The sequence below is a fragment of the Poecile atricapillus genome, chromosome Z, assembly GCF_030490865.1.
Source record: "Poecile atricapillus isolate bPoeAtr1 chromosome Z, bPoeAtr1.hap1, whole genome shotgun sequence".
In the NCBI taxonomy this organism is placed as follows: Eukaryota; Metazoa; Chordata; class Aves; order Passeriformes; family Paridae; genus Poecile; species Poecile atricapillus.
The window spans coordinates 7,240,745-7,261,589 of NC_081289.1; the positions used below are offsets into that span (position 1 = coordinate 7,240,745).

General features: G+C 41.0%; 1 protein-coding gene across 1 annotated transcript; it reads left to right on the forward strand.

The window, feature by feature from the left end:
* The first annotated feature begins 9,218 nt into the window (after positions 1-9,218).
* On the forward strand, positions 9,219-20,809 carry LOC131573664 (heat shock 70 kDa protein 14). Its single transcript, XM_058827837.1, has 14 exons — positions 9,219-9,319; positions 9,406-9,486; positions 9,589-9,671; positions 10,699-10,747; positions 11,549-11,642; positions 11,769-11,859; positions 12,943-13,047; positions 13,628-13,789; positions 14,196-14,351; positions 15,554-15,656; positions 17,167-17,379; positions 17,767-17,940; positions 18,819-18,889; positions 20,120-20,809. Exons 1-14 carry the CDS (start codon positions 9,263-9,265, stop codon positions 20,196-20,198), a joined length of 1,518 nt encoding a protein of 505 aa, XP_058683820.1. The 5' UTR covers positions 9,219-9,262; the 3' UTR covers positions 20,199-20,809.
* Positions 20,810-20,845: the final 36 nt, after the last annotated feature.

Here is a 20,845-nt window from a genome sequence, read left to right on the forward strand (position 1 = left end):
GCATAGTAAGAGGCAGATTGTTTCCTAGCAACACAGGCTTTAGGCTGGCTAGTTTTGGTTAGCATTTTCTGACTAACAGCTGCAATTTGTATCTGTATTGCTGCTCACTTGCCTACCTGTGCTGAAAAAGAAAGCTATGCAGAACACAGGGTAGGATCTGTATGGCACCTGTATGTGCCAGGCTGTGTTTGCAGGGGAGAACTCTGAGTGTGGGGAACCTGCCAGCAGTCCAAAAACTGACGAGTTGGAAGTGTCTCTTCAGATGCCCATTTCTGTGAGCTAGCTCTGACCTGGACCTTGTGCTTCAGGCAGCTGAGCCAGGGCACATGAATTTCACCCCTACTTCATTTTGGCACTTCCCTCCTCCCCTATTCCATAGTACCATGTGCTCCAGGAGTACCCTATGACTAATTCTGCTCTCAGTATCAGTGAGAGACCCTTGACTTCACTGGTAACAGGGCAGAGCCCTTTTATTTATTTATGGATTCTGTCTGTGGCTTTATTTACACCATATCCTCAGAGAATAGTGTAGAAAAACAACTCCTCTGTGTGTGTGTCTTGATGAGTGTGTTATGTATGGGTCTTGGCATACTGCGACCCCTGCTCACCTATTGCAAGGTAAATAATTAATGACTGTATGTCTGTTAGAAATCTTCTCTGAAGGTGTTTGACACATGCCTTGCACTGCTAGTGTGCTACAAAAGCAACTCTTAATAAAAATCCCAGTCATCCCTTTAAGACAGTGTTTGTGACCAACATGGGCTTGATACCATCATCAGCTCAAGGTGTGATCTGGGCTTTCCACAAAGACACTTTGGAACAATCTTTGCTTTCTCCATACAGACCCTGCCAACTTCTCCCCAGCCTGTCCATACTTCCAGCACTCAGCCTCCCTCATCCTCCTGGAGAGCTCTGTGTTTTTTAAATCCAGTTTCCTTTCCGCAAGAGGAAAGAATGTGAGAGATGCTTTAGAGAGCATGTGAGTTTTCACGTTGTCCTTAACGCCTCTGTGCTGTGGAGAGGAAAAAATTCACCCAGTTTATGCAAATTCTGTGGAGCAATTGCTGTAACAGAGGGCAGCACAGTCAGAGAGACTAGTTATTGCATCCCAAATGAAATGGGTTTGTAGTCCTGTATCCTCCACTGATCTGTTTGCAGCTCCAAGTGTTTAAAGCCAAGCACCAAGGCTTTACCAGTCCATGACATCTCTAGAGGGGATGGCACCAGCTCCTCTGTCTCATTTCTTTCCTCAAAAGGAAGGCTTTAGAATAAGTCTCATTAGCCACCAGAAAAATCACACAGGAGCATGAGTCTGAAAAGTGGCCAGCCATGAAAAAAGCTCATGCTGACCTTTGCACTTTACTAGGAAAAACATAGCAGATTTGAAAGTTACTAAGACACTGGAAATGAGGTTTCATTCAGTCCAGGGGACTGCCTGTTTATGTCCTATATTCAGTTTCTGTCTGCCATGAAAAACTGTCTGGGTAAGAGGAACACAGGTTCTTGATGTACAAAGAAACCAAGAAGAGGGAGAAGAGATTTCACTTATTTATTTAAAACTCTGCAGTCTTTGTGCACAGCTGTACAACTTGAACAAGCAACCTCTCTCTGAAGGAGTCAGCATTGCTCCTCCTTCACTGCAGAGCTGGGAAAGAGCCTGTCCACATCCATGAGTCATCCAGACAGGCCTCCAACAAAGGCTGCTCTGGCTAGGAGGAAATTGTAAGCTCCAAACTTTTCCTGGACTAAGCTGTAAGTAGATGAGAAAAGGGAGGAAGGAATACAGGACTATTTAATTCCCTTTCTGTTTGGGTTTAGAAAGGCTGAAGAACAGAAACAGTCTGTAGGAAGGTACCCAAATGTGACAGCAAGACCCCAAAACCCAGCAATTTTCTTTGAGATCTTGACCTACCTTATCCAAGCTCACCAAAATATCTGCCACCTTATACTTTTCACAGATCTTTGGTAGGGGATGCTGCAAAGCTGGGAAGGCTTGCACATGTAGAAACCCTTGGAAGTACCAGGCACAATTATGCCAGGAATGTTGACAGCCACAAGCCACTGGCTAAAATCACAGGACTCCCTCTTCCATGGGGTAAAACACATGGCAAAGCAAAGGGCACAGCAGTGCCAGACCTGCTCATAACGGATGTTGTAAATGTGCAAATAATGAATTTTCAAGGAGGTGCAATGTTTTGCTTAACTTTGCACCTATAATAAATCCTGAAGCTAAGCCTTGGATCGTGTCTGTCTGTCACATGAGCAAACATGATGAATGTACAATTAAATGAATTAATGAGTAACGTGATACAGCGAGGAAGCTCTCCTCTTCATGGTAGAATGCATCCCATAAAAGCAGCAGGGGTTTTCTACCAGCTTTTATAGCACAGAGAAGGCAAAGAGACCACCACAGTGGTTCTAAATCAAGAATGGGACTCTTGCAGCTCTACCCACCTAGCCTGTCGCACCAGGACCCATAGTGGATAAGCACTCTTCAGCACAGGGGAAGGAGGCTGGTCCACAGAAACCTCTGCTTATCCCCTGGCCAGACTGATTCCCTGTTTCTGTACACCCCAGGAAATTGGTTTGACTGTAATTTCTTCAAGTAGATTTTGTCTTTTTGCTCTGTGGTTGAACAGCACTCAGAGGAATAACCTCTGGGCATGAGAACATGCCAGGAAAATCTCCAAAAGGCAAACTGGGAAAATCCAGAGCTGAAAATTCAGCGTACACCTTTCTTCAAAGGGTAGATCCATGCAACTGATTGGTGCTGCAGATGTCTCTGCTAAAGCTGGCCTAAAATCCCTGCTTGATGGAGGTGGGATTTGTCCCCTGTGAGCTGCCAGAAAGCAGCACGTCTCCTGCAGTAGCTCATCTGTGAAGACTTAGGGGATTCCCCTCCTGCTTCCAAAGAAGAGAGGAGTCCCTGCAGCACAACTGATTAACATCAGAGCATGGAGAGATTTTACAACAAACTGCCTGATTGCACAGCCCTCCTGTGGCTCAGGAGGTAGGATCAGTCGATGTAATGTGCACCAACTGCCTGGGCCCTCTCTGAAAGAGAAGAGGTTTTGTCTCCATAAAAATGTATAGTTTTCCACAGAAGTGACAGCTGTTATTTCAGAGACACCTCTCTGGGTCCAGGTCATTAAAACCAGAGCATCACACCGTAAAATCATGGGGTGTCTGAGATTCCTCGGAAGCCCTGAAGCTGTAGCCAAGGAAAAGTGCAGCTGTTTGTTCATCAGCACAGCATCTCCCTCGTCTGCACCCTTGGCCTTTCCCAGCTTCCTCTGTAAAGGTGGAAAGGAATTTCAGTGTATCTATTCAGTCATCAGCTGATGAGCTGCCAACAGCTCTGTTAGTTTTCCCCTGCTGTAATAGGCAGTTTAGGGCCCCAGCCAATGACCAGGGAAGCTGCTGGAAAGAGTCCCACTGATTTCAATGGCTGTCCAAAAACACACGGCCATATAGGCTGAAAATCAAGCACAAATCCCGCAAATCTGTTTCTCACAGACCACAGGACTGTCCTCCGTTATTCATAATGATCATTATTATTGTCGTTACGTTTGAATTAATGCCCGTGAGTGCAGATGGACAGAGATTTTTACTGAGCACAAATTCTGTCATTTAACCAGGGCTTTCTCAGAACATAAAACAAAGAAGAATGGTTCCAGATGCCATTCTTTTCCTTTGCATCCCCACAGCTGCTGACCAGCTATGATGCCCACAGCAAGAACTAAATTTCTCTAAGTGAATTGTAAAATCTGTTTAAAAATTCTTTACATACAACAACAACAAAAACCTTAAGCTGAACAGCAGAGATTGCCAAAGGAATATTAACAAGTTAGCTAAAGACAGGGATCATTAACACTTAAAAAAAATATATGACTGCTCTGTAGTTTAAAGAAGAACTGTAATTTCATCTTTGAGCTTTATAGATAACAGTGGGATTGTGGGAAAGGAAGTAGTTCCGTCAGCTCTGCATGAATCCTATTAACACTTTTTTTTTTAATAAAAGGAGCTCAAAATCTATCACCACTTTGATCTCAGTTCAATAAAGCTAATCTTAGTGTTGGTTTTAACATGGATATTTAATTGCCTTTAATCACCTCCTGCAAAAATCAATTTAGTTGACATGATACTGACCAGGACTGGTCAGCAGAGATAAGAGCTGTGTTCTAGCTACTCCATCCTATTACACCTCTAAGCAAGCAACTAATTAATGTGGTTATCCTCAGAACACCCTTGGGAGGAAGGAAAATGCTGCTCTTGTTTATTTGTTGGTTTGGGTTTTTTTTTTTCAAATGAAGAACAGCAAAATCAAATGGCTTCCACAAGATGACATGGTAAATCTCTGACAGTGCACAGAATGAGCTCCTTGTTTCTAGCTGGCACCCTCATGCCTAAATCCATTCTTTGCCTACATTAATCACTATCTAGTCTGATGCTGATCATAACCTGTTGTGGTAGTCATCTCTTCTTAAACGGCTGGTTTAAACACTGCTCAGTTTTCATAGAATCATGGAACTGTTCAGGTTGGAAAAGGCCTCTAGGAACATCAAGTCCAACCTTTACCCCAGCACCATAACCCCAAGTGCCACACCCAAACACCTTTTGAAAACTTCCAGGGATGGTGATTCCAATGCCTGACCTCCCTTTCAGCAAATAATTTGTTCCTAATATCTAATTCTAATCTAAACCTTCCCTGACACAACTTGAGGCCATTTCCTCTCATCCTTCTGTAGTTACCTTTCCCTGCAGAGTATGAAATTCATGGCAGCGCTCAATGAACACAAGGTTTTCCACAGAGAGCACAAAAGTGAATTTCAGGCATACTTTACCATGAAGTTTGCTTGGAAACCTCTGAGCTTGCCTCATGGCATCCTTTGTAATTCATGTCACAACTTAGATCTGCATTATTATCCATAGCATTTTGCATTTACAGAGCATCCTCCAGCCAAGGATATCAGCACACTTCCTATCTACTATTAAAACCTTCCAATATTCCTGCAGAGTGAACTTGACATCATTTAAGAGATGGAAAAACTGGAACACAGAGAGGGAAAAGGACAAAAATATGCGGATTTGCACTTTTACTGGGGGGGAAGCGGCATGCATTTTAGAAAGTTCTCAAGCTTGACAAGAGTAATGAAGCTGTTTAGCCAACTTGGATCATCACAGGTGTGCCCAAAGATGATAATGCCTAACACAGTCAATAGCAATTCCCCAAACAGCAATGAGAATATTACATATTTTTTGTTTTATTAACACCAAGTGTACAATCAATTATCTGCAGCATGTGCTTGTATTTACTCTACGGTAATTCGTACAAATTTGATTTCCCTAATAGCCAAATTTCAACAAAGCCTTGTCAAAGGTGACTGGTGTCAGTTCTCTGTTCTAGCCTTGAAGGGTGTTTGCCATGTTTAATTGGCCTTCAGTAGCTCCTTGCTCCTGTCAAAAATAATTCACAATTGGCTGAGTGGCAGCAGAGAAGAAATGTACCAGCATGACCTGAAAGAGATTCCTGTTTTCAGGACAACATTGTTTTCAGTGGAGTCATGGGCAGATTCCCTTGGGATACTTCAGTGTGGGTGAGCAGCTCATTCAAGGAGCACTCATCAATGCCCCAGGTACAGTTTGGTTGCTTCAGGTTGTAAGAAAATCAAATTTTCCCACTTTGTGACTCAAGTCTGTGATGTGGAGTGCAAAAAAGAGTGGTTTATTTTGAAAGCACTCCAAGGTTTTTCAATTAAAGAAAGAAAACTACATTCTAGATTTACAATCGAAATCAGAGATGTTTAATATACTCTATGTCCTCTAAAATATAAACCAATCTTGGGATACTATCTAATAAGCACTCTGGTGTGAGTAGAAGAAAATTAATCTGGCTTCAATTTTGCTGCCAACCTCCCGAGCTGCCAAACAGACCGAGTGCTGCAGGTAAATTGTGGCACTGCGATTTCATGCGGCAGTTCTGCCACCTACAGGCACTGACAGCAGCTCGGCAAGGGCTTTCCCTGCCAGACTTCCTATGTGCTTCTTTTATTTCGGTCTGCTGAGGGAAGACTCCACAGCAGTCAGCCCCGACCTTCGACCCATACAAATATTTTGTTCCACCTATTATATATTAAGACAAGTATTTAACTAATCTGACTTACTAATTGAGCTTGCTTCTTCCCTATCATTTATATACTGTGGTTATGAAAAAGGGATCCTGAAATCTATTTCATTGAGTGACTTCTGTAATGGGTGGCAAGTGTTAGAGCAAAGCCAGAAATAGCTACAGCCTCCACCAAAGCCCAGCAGCTTTGGAGGTGATACACAGACAGACCCTCCTACACCATGTGTGCCCAAAATAAGCATTGCAATGAAAAATGATGGTGTAAGCACTTAGGGGAATTTAGACCATGAGCTTGAAAAGCTTCTTTTTATACAAAGTGAAATGGAAGTTTTCTAACAGAGATGACAGTACCTCCAGTAAGACTGTGTAATCTTACACCTCTGTCTTGGGGAAGGAGCTGTTTTCAAAGCTGGGGGTAAGTGCCACACAGAGGATTCCAGGTCCCTCACAACCAGACTTTGGCAAAGCTCTCCAGAGAATCCTGGCCACTGTGCTGCCTCTGTTCACATCCTCAGACCAGAGATGATTACAGGCCACAGTCTTGGAGCTGCCATCTTGTGCCCTTGAAGCTTAATTTTCTGAGAATTAAGTCAGAACACACACAAGATAATTAAAATAAGTTCTCTCATCCCTCTTTCCTTACCCCAAGGGACATTTTAGAGTATATATTATTTACCAGCTGAAAAACCATCTTTGTTCAATAGAGACACTTGCTTCCACCTTAAAGGCATTAAAGGGGGCCTGTGAGAAGGATGGGGACAGAGTTTTTAGCAGGGCCTGTTGCAAGGGGTGATGGTTTTAAATTGAAAGAGGGCTGATTTGTGTTAGATATGAGGATATAAGACTGCTCTGGTTTTTGGATGGCTGAGAGATGTGCCACAGCCCAGAGAAGGGAGAGCTCTGACACTGTGAAAGGCTTGTGCTACTGCTTTTTCAGCTGGAAAATAATACTAAGGGGTTTCATCAGAGTACCTGGCTAATTCTGAGCTGAGTCTGATGTACAGTGGGTGTTTGTTGGATGTAGGTGCCTGGAGGTGTGCAGGACTCTAGACTGTGGCTGGGTGTTTCTCCTCTTCCCGGGTCAGAGAAATTGCTCTTGCAGAGGTGTGCAAGACCAAATTCCAGACCCAGGCTGCTGATTCCACTTTTTATTTAGAGATGGGTTGTTGCCCCATCTATCAGCTCACTCAAGCTCAGTGCAGCTCCTGAATTTCCCATTAGATAAGAGCAGTTCCCAAAAACATAGGAAGGGCACAGACAGACAAGGGCTTTTCACTCCTCGGCAAACACCACTTGCCACCACAAACCTCTGCCAAGGAATTTCTTGCCTAGTACGCCTCAGGTTTGCTTACACCTGGCAGGAACATTGACTGCTTTGGTTAAGATAAGCAGAATTTCTGTGCATCCATATAGACATGTCTATGGCATATATGTGCTTAGCTGTGTAGGAGTTGTTACCATAAGCACTTGGTAATGCACAGATTACACATTCTGGCTTGGGTTCTAAATACCAGTATATTGACATAAATGGTACAACTGGTATTAGGACTTGGAGGAAAACACAGGGTAAATATTCTTGGTTTCTGTACTGGGGCCTATGTTCTCCTTTACTCTCACATCTTCAGTGTCTCTTTCCAGACTCCCTTCTCTTTTCTTTTGCCAAAAAGCTTCACAGGGAGCCTCCCTCCTCCCCTCCACTTCTACAATACCTTTTTCCAGCCCGCACTGCTCTCTCCTGCCTACCCTTCTTCTCTTTTCATTCCTCTGTTTACAAGAGAAGACAGAAAGGAGCTACAATTTGGACATACTCCAAAGGTATTGTTTCCAGTTGTATAGGCTTTGCCTTTGTCACGCTGCCATCATCTCTGGAGCACAGACTGCTGGCATCTGAGCTCCAGCCTTTGGGCACCTTCAGCAAGCTCAGTTACCCAAAGGAAGATTGTCCCGTGACTTAAGAACAGTGGGATCTGTTCTGGGACAGAAAATTCCTTTGCAACATCGAGTAACACCTTTCACCTCTATGTGATCTTGGTTCCTTCCTTTAACCTTCAACATATCATTTATAAAGCAGGATAAGGACAGTCTTTGTTTCAGAGCAATGCAGTGAGATGGCCCAGAGGGACATTTAGACTCACTATGGAAATGAGATGTAAATGAGCACCTAAAGGTACACAACTGCTGTCACCTGGACAGCGTGAGGATGCAGATGTGAGGTGACTTGTCCTGTGATAACTTTGCAGGTCATTTAATGGGGCCACTCTGAGGAGCCTTTGACACACTGCTCTGGCCAGGATGAAGTTCTGTTTGAATTATGCTGATTTCCCCAGGAATGATTAGAGATAATTTTTTTCTTCCCTGTCCTGTGGCATTGAGAATGACTTTCTCCAGCAGCAGTGTAGCGTTATGGGACACTGAGCTTTGTTTTCAGGCATTGGTCATGCCTTGTTAGATGATGGAAAACCAGCACTTCAGCTCAACCTGTAGCACTAGATACAGAGATATTTCTGTAATATAGGAAGGTTGGACATTAGGAGGAATTTCTTCACAGGAAGGATTAGACAGTGGAACAGGCTGCCGGAGGAAGTGGTGGAGTCAACATCCCTGGAAAAGGTTAAGGAAAGTCTGGACATAGCAGTCAGTGTCATGGGCTGGTTGCCAGAGCGGTGTTCAGTCACAGGTTGGATTCGGTGATCTCAGAGGTGTTTTCCAGGTTAATGGAAAAGGTAGAAAAATATTCTGGAATTCTGTAATTTACAACGTGTCCTTCCATGTGCTTCACTGACAGCAATTAAACCGCGAGAGGCGCCACTGCCATAAACCACAGGCACGCTTGCTGCTTTCTCCTCTTTAACCTCCATTTTCTATTTTAATTTCTCTAATTCCCGCACTTTATCTCCTATTTTCTCGCCGCGCGGGCGCCCCGGGTTAAACGAACCCTCACGGGCCCGCCTCTTCCTCAGCGCCGCTTCCCGCCAAAACCCGCGCGCCTCGCGCGCACAGTCTGCCCCCGTTACTATGCGCGATGACGCCCCTCTCTCTGCTTTTTCTCATTGGCTGTCCCGCCGGTGACGTTACGGCGCGGCGCGGGATTGGCTGGGAGCGGGCCGCGCGGAGCACGTCGGGGCGGGAGGGGCAATGGCGGCCATCGGGGTGCACCTGGGCGCCACCTGTGCCTGCGCCGCCGTGTACAAGGTGAGCTCTGGGCCCGCTCCCCGGGGCTCCCCGGGGCGGTGAAGCCTCACAGGCTCACGGCTGTGCCTCTCTCTTTCTCTCCCCAGGATGGCCGCGCCGACGTGGTCGCCAACGACGCCGGGGACCGGGTCACTCCCGCGGTCGTGGCGTTCTCGGAGAGCGAGGAGGTGAGGCTGCCCCTCCGCCGGGTGGTGTGGGGAGGAGGAAGGGAGGGGGCTCTGTCTGTTACTCAGCTTTTCCTTTTTTATTTTCATTTATTTTCCATTTAGGTTGTTGGTTTAGCTGCGAAGCAAAGTAGGATAAGAAATATTTCAAACACTGTAGTGAAAGTAAAGCAGATCCTTGGACGAAGGTAAGAGAACGGGTGTGAAAGAGGCGGTGAGAAATTTTTCTCATTTAAAGCTGGTTTAACGTCTTAGCACTAATACTGAAAGCATCTCTTTAAAAAGTCATTTTGTTATCATAGAGTCACTGAACGGTTTTGTTTGGAGGGGATTTTAATGATCACCTCCCTTCCAACCCTCTGCCATGGGCGGGGACACCTTCCCCTAGATCAGGTTGGTACGACGAGCTTCTTAGCCTGTATTTTCTTCCAGCAGCAAAGAGATGCTTCTGAAAATAGAAGAGAAGAAACATTTTGTTTTAGGTCTGAACTTGTCTGTGAAAATCAAGTTGTGGAATATAGTAAGAAGTTGCATATATGTTTTTCATAGATATTTAAGTTTCTTAACTATGATTTCTTGTCACCTGATTGCTTTTCTGTGTGTAAAAGCCTTTGTTTGCGTGAAACCTTGTGTTGCTTTTATTGCAATAGTGAAACTGTTGAGTAGTGCCTGTTGTGATTCCTGTTAGTAGAGCTGTGGTAATTTGCACTTGCAATTGCACTTCCCAATTGCGCTGCCAATCACAGTGGCAGTAGAACTGAACCTCTTGGGTTGGAGTTAACATCAGAGATGTGACAAAACTTTTTAGGGATGAGCCAACTGTGTGTTACAGCCCTTTCATTGACAGGAGGTGACAAGATGTTGCCCATTCTGGTGTATTTCTCAGCACTTCTCAGATGCAGAACTTCACTGAAATCCATTATTATGTTCATGGGGGATAGCAGCTTAAAACAATGTGTTGGGGTTTGATTTTCCTTTTCCATGCGTAGCAGATGTTTTTTCAACCATAAGTTTTGGTAAAGGAGAATGAAAGGTGACATCAATTAACTGGCTTTTCTATTACTCTATAAATGTAACTGTAGAGTGAAAACAGGAACTTCAGTTCAAATATAGCTTGATGTGTTGGAGATGTTAAAAGGTATATCAGCAAGATGCACTTGTCTAATTAACCTTGAACATGCGATTAATTTTGTTATTTTGAATTTTTATGGACAGTTCTGGGGACCCTCAGGCAAAGAAATATATTGCAGAAAGCAAATGCTCTGTGAGTATGATGATTTGTATAATTTTATGCTTTCCTTGTCATTGTTTGGGCCACACCATGTTCGTGTTCTGTAGTGATAAGCTCTCACCATATGATGTCCATTTGCTGCTCTGTGGAATGTTTCTGTTTTTAGCCAGTAGATAACCATGGTCTGGGGTCTGCCAGCATGATACAGTTAGTTCCAACAGAAATCTTTTTATCTCTTGGCCATTCTCTAAAGGGATGGATCCTGATATATTTAGGTAATAGCATTGTGGTTTTTCTTAGAGCTGGTGGAAGATATTAAAGTTGCAGCACCTTGTGATTAACATCTTTAACCAGTTGCTTTAATCTCAGTATTTAATTTGCATAATACTGTCCTTGTTGCTAGAAAATTTTACAGAACAGGAGAAAATGATCCTGAGAATTATATTTAAAATGAAAGAGTGAAGCTTTTCCTGGGTTTTGACTGTTCATGTTGGTGTGATTTTAGAAATAGCTTGGGTTTTTCTTATGGAATATATCCAGGAGTGTACTTTTGTTCTAAACATTGCTTATGTACTCAGGAAAACTTAATAGAAAGGGAAAGTCTAGACTCTCTGAGTTCTTAAATGTCCCTGTTGTGTCTGTCGTATGCTACAGGTCTTTTTGTGATCTTTGTTAAGCATCTTGAAAGTGTTTATTCCCTTGTAGTAGAATACTAATGCAGAGAGTGTTTACACAGCCCAGTGCTTTTTACTTTAAACAGAGCCTAAATTAAACATTACTTTTTGTTATTAACCAAATTACTGTCTAACAGAGGTATGTTGGTTTTGCTTACAGATAATTGAGAAGAATGGAAAACTTCAGTATGAAATAGATAACAAACTTATTAACCCAGAAGATGTGGCAAAACTAATTTTCAGTAAAATGAAAGGTATATAATAATTAAATTCATAACACGCTTTAGCTTTTTAAGCTGTCCTTTTATTTTTAAGATGTCATACATTTTTTTTTTTTTTTGCTTTTACTTACCATGCTCTCTGCCTGTGTTTCTAAACAGAGACTGCCCAGTCTGCACTGGGTTCAGATGTGAATGACGTTGTTGTCACTGTACCATTTGATTTTGGAGAGAATCAGAAAAATGCCCTTGGGTAAGAGCATTGAGATTTTTCTGTTATTTTATGGGCCTAAAACAGAGAGGCTGGAAGATCAGCAGTGGGAATTCTGCTGCTGGACTTCAACTTGCGACTGTCAGTCAAGATATTGGCATGTTATTTAAACTGGGAAAATACGAAAGCAAGAGATTAAATCCTGAGCTGGGAAACATTTAATGGAATTTGCTGATTCTTTTGTGACCAAAAGGAAATTCTGAATCACTGAAGTGAGAGGAAATTTTGATTGCATCAAGGATAGATCCTCATTTCAGATCAGAATCTTCAGTGACCCCTTTGAAATGCTAATAGTTTCTCACCTTCCTCCATAATTTCCCCTCCCTGCCCTTCATACTTCCCAAAGTGGTGCTACATGACCTCTTGAGGTCTGCTTTGTCAGAATACAGATATGGAATATGTACCAGTTTTCTACTTGGAAATTCTGTTTGGAAACACTTTGCTCTAACAGTTCCTCAGTAAGAAAACCTAAGCATGCTTAAAGCTGAGCATAAATGGCAGCCCTTTCATTTAAATGCCATGAAAGAAGTACAGCAGGCCTAAAAGTTGGTCAGAAAACAGCAAGCTGGGGATTTGCAGTGTCTGTGAAACCTTCTATTGCTCTGGTATATCTTCAAACTGGTGGAAACAAGACATGGGGTGTTCCCAGGGTTACTAGAGTTTTAAGAAAACTTTAAGTTAAGTTATCTAAATTAAATGTTGCAAGTGAGGCATGGTAAATTAATTTTGTTACCTGTTGAAATAATGTATCAAGAAGTTTTAATACCACACCTGAATATCAGTTAGCAAGCTTGATTGTTGCAGGGTATTTTGCAGTTTTTATGGACTATGTAGTCTGATAGACCAGTGTTTTCTTTGAAAATGAGAACACTGCACATCCAATTATTTGAAGAACACAGTAGCAACTGACTTTCTTGGTTCTGTTCCAGTCACTCAGTCTTGTTAATGCCATGCTATAAACAAGGTATGATCAGATGTCACATGTAGTTCAGGTGAAATCTTAATAATGTGTGACTGCAATGAGATCATTAAAGTAAAATGAAATGCTGTTATGGCTCATTGCAGGGAAGCAGCTGCAGCTGCTGGGTTCAATGTTATGAGATTAATTCATGAACCATCTGCAGCTCTCCTTGCTTATGGAATTGGCCAAGATTCACCCACTGGGAAAAGGTAAAATCCTAATGTTTTACTTCTTTTTAAACTGCTGTACTTAAATCCAGAGAAGTCTTAAAATGAGGGAATGCTGTGTTGCCTTAGCATGAGGCTTCTTTTGCTGTTTTCTCTCAATCAAGACAATAAGCATTTAGAAGTTGTAATTTTGTAGTGCAGTAAATGCCTTTGTTTTGGTGTTTATATTTTGAGAATTGTCTTTAAAGATTTGTCTCCAGTTTCCAACTTTCTGTTTGATAAGCTGATTGGCTTAAAAAGAATAGCATTCATTTTTAAACGTATTTTGGCATAGCTAGTTTTAATTGTGGGAGATGGGATCATTTTACATGGGCTGGAAGAACTAAAGCAGAGGTCCTGCAGAATGCAGTAGGTGCATTCTGGTTGTCATTATGAATATACAGATAATTCACTTTCAAAATAGCAAAGCCTGCTGTCAGTTTGAACTCTTGCTCTTCTTGTTTGGTATTTCTTTACCATTCTCATATACTTCTTGTCTGATTAAAACCTTCAATACATGGTGGTTATCTTTTGACAATGTGTCAAAATTAATGCTACTTTCAATATTCTTTTAACGTGGTAGCAACGTGCTGGTTTATAAACTGGGTGGAACATCACTTTCTATCACAGTCATAGAAGTAAACAGCGGAATATATCGTGTACTCGCTACAAATACAGATGACAGCATTGGTGGAGTTTGCTTCACAGAAGCTCTAGCACAACACTTAGCTTCTGAATTTCAGAGGTAAGATTTGAATTCCAAGCATGTTGCTGTTAGGACAGGATCTTCATTATGTGGTGCTTACTTAAAAAAAACAACAATCTAGCAGAATGTCTGGGAGTGAAATGGTTCAAGTAAAGACGATGCTGAAGGAGCAGTCAGTTGTTTGGGGGGAGTTGGAAGACTGGAACGTGCCTGAGTTTGGGTGGATGTTGCCTGAGGTTGGTGTTGAACTGTAAGGGCTCAGCTGTGGACTCTGCAGTGTCGAGATGTGTGCAAACTTTCAGTAGTGGCATTGTAGTTAATATTGAAATGTTTGCCAAAAAAAAAAAAAAAAAAAGGTCAACAGCTCTAACCTGTTTTTCCTTTCAGGAAAGAGGTCAAATTCCTGCTTCTTTAAACTGGTATCCTCTTTTTTTTTTAAATACAGGTCTTGTAAGCATGATATTAGAGGAAATCCCAGAGCCATGATGAAGTTAATGAACAGTGCTGATATTGCAAAACATTCTTTATCAACCCTGGGAAGTGCAAACTGCTTTGTAGATTCATTGTATGATGGATTGGATTTTGATTGCAATGTGTCCAGGTAAGGCAGATCTTGAAGCTACTGAAATCTTTCTAGGTGGTATCATGGATGTTCATCCAGTAAGCTTTGCTTTCTGGTGGTGTTTATTTTAGGGAAGGAAGTAAGATAAAAGGCAGATTTGCTGTTTCGTGTTGGTGGTGTGTTATGCTGCAATGTGTAGTGGTCAGGGCAGTCACACTAACAGTGTTGCCCTGATGGTTAGAAAATGAAGTGCAAAAAGGCACAAGGAGACTGCATCTTCAGAGTCTGGTTTTTGATGGGTGGGGAGTAGATACTGTAATGAATCGAGGTGGCTGTTTCCTTCCCCACAATGCTTTTGTTGTTGTGTTTTCCTTAAAGAAAATGTGACTTGTGGACTCTTCATCTAAATGAGATCCAGAATGGTAGGAGTCCTGGAAGTCTTGATGGTGCCTCTCAGAGCTGGAGTAGAAAGATATTTTCTGTCTTTTTGTTCATACTGCTGTGTCCTACTAAGTCTCTTTCCCATGGGATGATCTCTTACTGAGATTTTTAGCTCACTTTGATTGCTCTTCCAGGCAGCAGCAGCTTTAGCAAAATGAAACAGACTTTTCCATTCCAAAACTCCAGCAGTTGAAGCTGCTCAAGTAAGGCACAGCATGTTTGAAAGTGTGAGAAGCAATACTGTGTAACTGGGGTCGGCTCCTTTTGGATCAGGATGCCAGTTGCAGACTTTGATTTGTTGTATTCGTACAGAGTAGAACTTTGCTTGCAGGCTTGAAAGAGACAAAAGCAAGCACAAATTTGTTTTTTAATTTGCTTCATCTACTCCCTGTGTGAAAATCAGGACACAGCTTGATTTGCCTCTAAAAATTGAGTCCTTCTATCCATCATGATAGAAGCATCATGAAGCAGCTCCAGGATTTTTCTTTATTTTTTTGGCAAGAGTCAGGACAGCAATACAAGTGTTGTCAAGACAACAATACTTTTTTTTTTTCTGTAGAGTACAGTGAAGAATGAATGTGCATACTTGTAGGTGTTGTTGATGGAACTAATAGCACAGATACTTCCACAACAACAAAATCACTTGAAGATTAATGATGGGAAAAGATGATTTTTTAAAAATCCCTTAGTACCAGCTGGAGAACTAAAGTATATTCTATAAATTATTGTTCTTCTATTTCAGGTATTTGTCTCTAATGGATGACATGATCTTTTTTGAATGTTTTATTTTTCTCTTTTAGGGCCAGGTTTGAACTTATCTGTTCTTCACTTTTTAGTAAATGTGTAGAAGCAATTAAAAAGCTCTTGCAGCAAGTTGGATTTACAGCAGATGATATTAATAAGGTAATAATAGAAATAATTTGCCTGTAGGACACTTCCACATGGACAATGCTTATGGGCCCTGTTTTCCTTGTGGACTGAGATTATTTCATTATATATTTAAGTAATTTTGGCTGAAATCCAACAAAGTCTATGATTCAGGGTCTTTAGAACTGCTGTATTTGCTTTCATTTCAGGTATTGGAAGTTAAGCATAAGGTAGAGTCACATTCAGTTGTGTGTTTTTACTGCTGCGTATTGAGTGGGTGGGGAGGATTTGTCTCCATTTGGTGTGTTGGTGTAACTCTGCGCAAGTTCCAGCTGAGGAGTACCTTCCTTAACTTCAGTCTGTGGGCTTTGTTCTGCCTTCATTGAGTTGTGGACAGGGTTTGCTGACACTTCTGAAGAAAGGCAAAGTTTTGACTTAAAGTTGAACAAATCACTAAGTGTCCACTTGGTGCATGTGCTCCTTGCTGGCTTAAAAACCACATGAGGTGCCAGACCAGAGAGTGCTTTAATCCCAAAGATGATGAGCAAGGCAGCAGACATTAGATCTCTCTTGCCTTGGTGTAAGAGAGGAAATTCATCTCACCCCCTTTGTAGTTGTGCTTGCAGTCATTGCTGGTGGAATTGGCTCATCAGGTCTGCAACTAAAGCTGCCTGGTGCTTTCAGTGACACTTGATGTTGTTTTGGACTCTTATTACTCAGTCTTAACTCTTATCTTTCAGACTATATTTGTTTGCTGTGTCACATCTCAGTTTCTCAGATGGATAGTGAAGTATGGCCAGGCCACTGTTCAAAGAATGGCTTTTGTTTTCTGGTGGCAGTGGTTTTTAGGTGGCCTTTTAGGCTCTCAGGCTTTAATGCTTTGGATGGAGAGCTGTGGGATGCTTTAGATGTAAAAAGAAATAACTTCAAAGTTGTAAACTAGGTTTATGTTTTACATGAGGAAAAGTGGGAGTTAGCTTTGTATCCCAATCTGGCTGATTTCAACAAAGTCACTGCAGTAAGACATGGATTTATGGATTGCTCCTTCCTACCCGTACATGATGGAAGGGTGAGTGGAAAGCAACACAAGTTACACCATGGGAAATTTTAGATTCCAGGAAAGGAATATGTAGTATGACAGAAATCAGATGCTGAATTAAGGGCCTACAGAGTCTGTGGAATATGTATCTGGAGGAAAGATCCTGAGCAGCCTGTTGTAACTGTGCCTGTTCTGGTCAGGAGGTTGGACTAGATTACCTCTGGAAGTCCCTTTCAGCCTGATGTTCTTTTTGTGATGAATTTTTCAATTTTCAAAGTGTTACTTTATCTAGATGATTCTAGCTGTAAGAGAAAAGACACATAAAAACATATTTCCTTTAATTTCAAAAGCAAAAGTATCAGAAGTCAACCAAAGATTACATAATTTTTTAGTTCAACAACTGCAGATGATAAAATATCCCAGAGCAGTTTGCATTTCTGCACTGCAGGGTGTGACCTGTTTTATTTCACAGAGTAAAGATTTGAAATTATTCTGATGTGTTTCCAGGTAGTTCTTTGTGGTGGGTCTGCTCGAATCCCAAAGCTACAGCAGCTGATCAAAGATATTTTCCCAACTGTGGAATTACTGAATTCAATTCCTCCAGATGAAGTTATTCCCATTGGGGCAGCCATAGAGGCAGGAATTCTGCTAGGGAAAGAGAATACCTTGTTGGAAGAAGATGCACTCATTGAGTGTTCTGCCAAAGATATTCTTCTTAAGGTAAGACTAAATTTAGAATATTAGAATTTTTTTCCACTGCAGCGAATATATAGCATAATTATGTGTGATTGATGTTAGAAAAACAGCATTGTTTTATTGTTACTTCTACAGATTTGCTATGGATCATCAGTGTATGGTAACTTAGGTTTATTGATAAAAAATTGACAGGAAAAACTGATTTTAAGGGGAGATAGACTGTATCTTTCCTATAATAGCTGGACTTCTCATTTTTAGGAATGCCAGGGTTTTTTACTTGCTGTGATGGTAAATGTGACAGAGGGAATGAAGCTTGGATTTCTTTTCTTGTGGACCATTGTTGTAACACCTCCAGCTCAGTGAAGCACTTAAAGAAAAACATGAACTGTATTCTTTTTTATTTTCTTTAAGGGAGTAGACGAGTCAGGGGCTGACAAATTCACAGTGCTGTTTCCATCAGGGACACCCCTGCCAGCTCGAAGGCAGCACACCCTGCATGCTCCTGGAAATATTTCCTCTGTGTGCCTGGAGCTGTATGAGTCATTGGGGAAGAGTCCCATGAGCGAAGAAGAGAAATTTGCACAGGTGAGTATGTGCACACTCCTGTGTACTTTAACAGCAGCCACCTGGAAATCAGTTGGATCTGGGGAAAAAAAAATGGAAACCAATTCCACCAATACCAAAACTTGTTGTTAGAAAATTACAATGACATGCATCTCTTTGGTATTGGTCTTTTAAATATTCTTCTGGATATGCAAAATATAGAACTACCTTGTAAAGAAACTGAAGTTTCCCTTTTGAATTCCTAAACGGCTGACAGGGTTTGACACTTGGCACTACTGTAATAAGATCACCTGGGATGAGAGATCTTTACCAGTTATTCCAGTAGTGCACAGATCCTTGAACATTTTAAAAATAAAGCTGATTAAGAAATGGCATACCTCATGTGTTGATTACTTTTTGATCTTCCTAGATTGGACAGGATCTTTGATCTTTCTAGATTGGACAGGTATTAAATATTGAATTTTATTTATCACAGTGGTAAGATGAAATCAAGTGAGGGTTTAAAGTTGTTGGTTAGGAGTTAACCTACAGAGAGAAAACAGCTTTTTTGAAACAGTTATGATATGTTTTCCTTGGAAAGCATTGGGGAAGGGGCAGATGTGTCTGAAATTGATGGACTATTTAAGATTGTTATTCTAGCTTAATTCTGCCCAAATATCTTTAAAGGAGATAGGGAAGGGATGTTACCTAATAATTTCAGTACTGATTCTGAAGGACACTGTGGGACTGATAGGTACTTGCTATCTCAGGGGTAGATCCTGAGCCAAACCACAAAAACAATAGCGGAAATAGCTAAAATGAATGAATTTTCACATCTTAGCTGTTGTGTCACTTACCTTGAACTGCACAAGAACTTGAAGAACCTATTATAATCAAGTTTTGTTTTTTTTTTTTAATAGATTGTACTCCAGGATTTAGATAAAAAGGAGGATGGCCTACATGATATACTAACTGTTCTCACTATGAAAAGGTACCCAAAACACTTGTTGTTCTGCTGTTTACCCTGCTATGTCACACTTCTGACAAGCAGTCTTTGCTCCTGTTACAGAGTATTTAAATATTTTTGAGAAATTTCAGCATTTCATTGGCTGTAGAGTCCTAGCAGAGGTAGATTCTGTAGAAATGTGGGGTTTTCTGCAGTACCTTTGGTGCTGTCATTGTTAGATTCCTAAAGAAACAAAGCTTAATACAATCGTGTAGATTATTTTTAGTAACTTCTGAGCCATTGATCAGTTTAAACCATGCTTCAGAGCAGTCAGGGTCTCAAACCTCCTGTGGAAGTGGGTTGGGTAGTTTTGCTGAACGCCCACACTCTTGGGAAAAAGTGAAGTCGGTTTTGTCTTTTTTAGATACAGGATCGTAGAATTTACAGTGATTTTGTCCTTTCAGAGGCAGAGTTGTTAAGCAGAGAAACAGTGCCATAGGAAATTTCTGCTTGCAATTTTTGCTTCAAAATAGTTCCTTTAAATATGTTAGCTATCAGGTGTATTAATGCCTGTTAATAGAATTCACCTGAAATGCCTTGTTTGTCATACAGAGATTTATACTGAGCACTGATAAGGAAAACATTTTGGGGATTGTTCTTTTTGGCAACTCTGTCATGCAGAAAAAGAGCATTATTTGGAAGGAGGTTTAACTAATATTTAGGTGAAAAAGGGAGAGGAAGTTTAGTATAGAACATCTATACCTAAATATTTTGTGTGACTGTATGCCTAGCTGAAGTAGGGCTCAATATTGTTTCTTAATTCTTGGATTTTTACAATTAAGTTTTGCCTTGTTGAAGGAGATACTTGGAATTTAAAGACTACTTGCACTTCAAAAGCCAAGTTCTCCTGCTATGACAAGACGTGTTTATTAATCCATTGCTGTTACTCAGGTCTCACAAGGAATATTTTGAATAATATTACCACATATACAAAATTAATTAAAATATTTAAATGTGTTCCTAGTTCTATTCCAGCATATGTTGAGAAGATAGATGCTTTAAGGTCAAGAAGTGTGTATTAATTATACTAAATTAAACTTAATTTCATAAGCCAGTTTCATCTGTGTTAAAGCAAGTTTGTCCCTGGATATTTTGATGCTGACCTGTCATCCTTTCATCTGTGTGAAGACTATTGTTTATCCTCTTTGGCACATGCAGTAACGTAGTAAGTGTTGTGTTGAGATAATCCTAAACATAACTCTCTCTTTTATCTAGGGATGGGTCCTTGCATGTTACCTGCACGGATCAAGATACTGGAAAGTGTGAAATCATCACTGTTGAAGTGGCATCATAGTCCATTTTGGAAAGCAACATTTTTCTAACTTTATTTTTGTCTCTTACTGGCTTTTCTGCCAAAGAAGTGACTCTATGTGATGTCTCATGATTCTTAGAGGACTGTAATAAACTAAAGTAAAATGCCACCAAGTTAATTTGCCACCAAGTCTGTTTAGAGTGTGGTGCAAAACATTAGTCAAGACATGTGAACAGCAGATTATTGAAATATCAGCACTTGATTTACAAAATGTAAAGCACAAATGCTTGTACCAGTGGTTCATCAACAATGAATGCATATTACATAATTTGAAGATTTTTCCTTGACTAATCAGGTCTTGTACCCATTCAGCCAGTGCATCTGTGGCTTTAGTAGTATAGCTCTGAACCAGTGAGAGCGAGACTGGTGAAAATACACTCTCTGGTAATTGTACTGAAATCCTGTGTCATCTTGATATTGCCCAAAACCCTGAAGGTGGAGCCCATTTGTCCTGGCCTCTTGAGAAGGCAATTTTAATTTTTTTTTTATTTGTAAAATTGTTTTGTGATATCACCTAAAATAATGTAAGAGTTAAGTGTGCTTATTTATATATTATTAAAAAATACATTTTTTATGCAGATCCTGGCAATCTCCATTCTGTGTGGCACTGTTTTAAATCTGTTGTCATA

Bases quoted from the DNA above. Each gene is read 5' to 3' on its own strand.
- LOC131573664 (XM_058827837.1), top strand. From the start codon at position 9,263: ATGGCGGCCATCGGGGTGCACCTGGGCGCCACCTGTGCCTGCGCCGCC. The intron at 17,380-17,766 runs GTAAGACTAAAT...ATTTTCTTTAAG, and splicing joins CCAAAGATATTCTTCTTAAG to GGAGTAGACGAGTCAGGGGC. The intron at 17,941-18,818 runs GTGAGTATGTGC...TTTTTTTAATAG, and splicing joins AAGAAGAGAAATTTGCACAG to ATTGTACTCCAGGATTTAGA.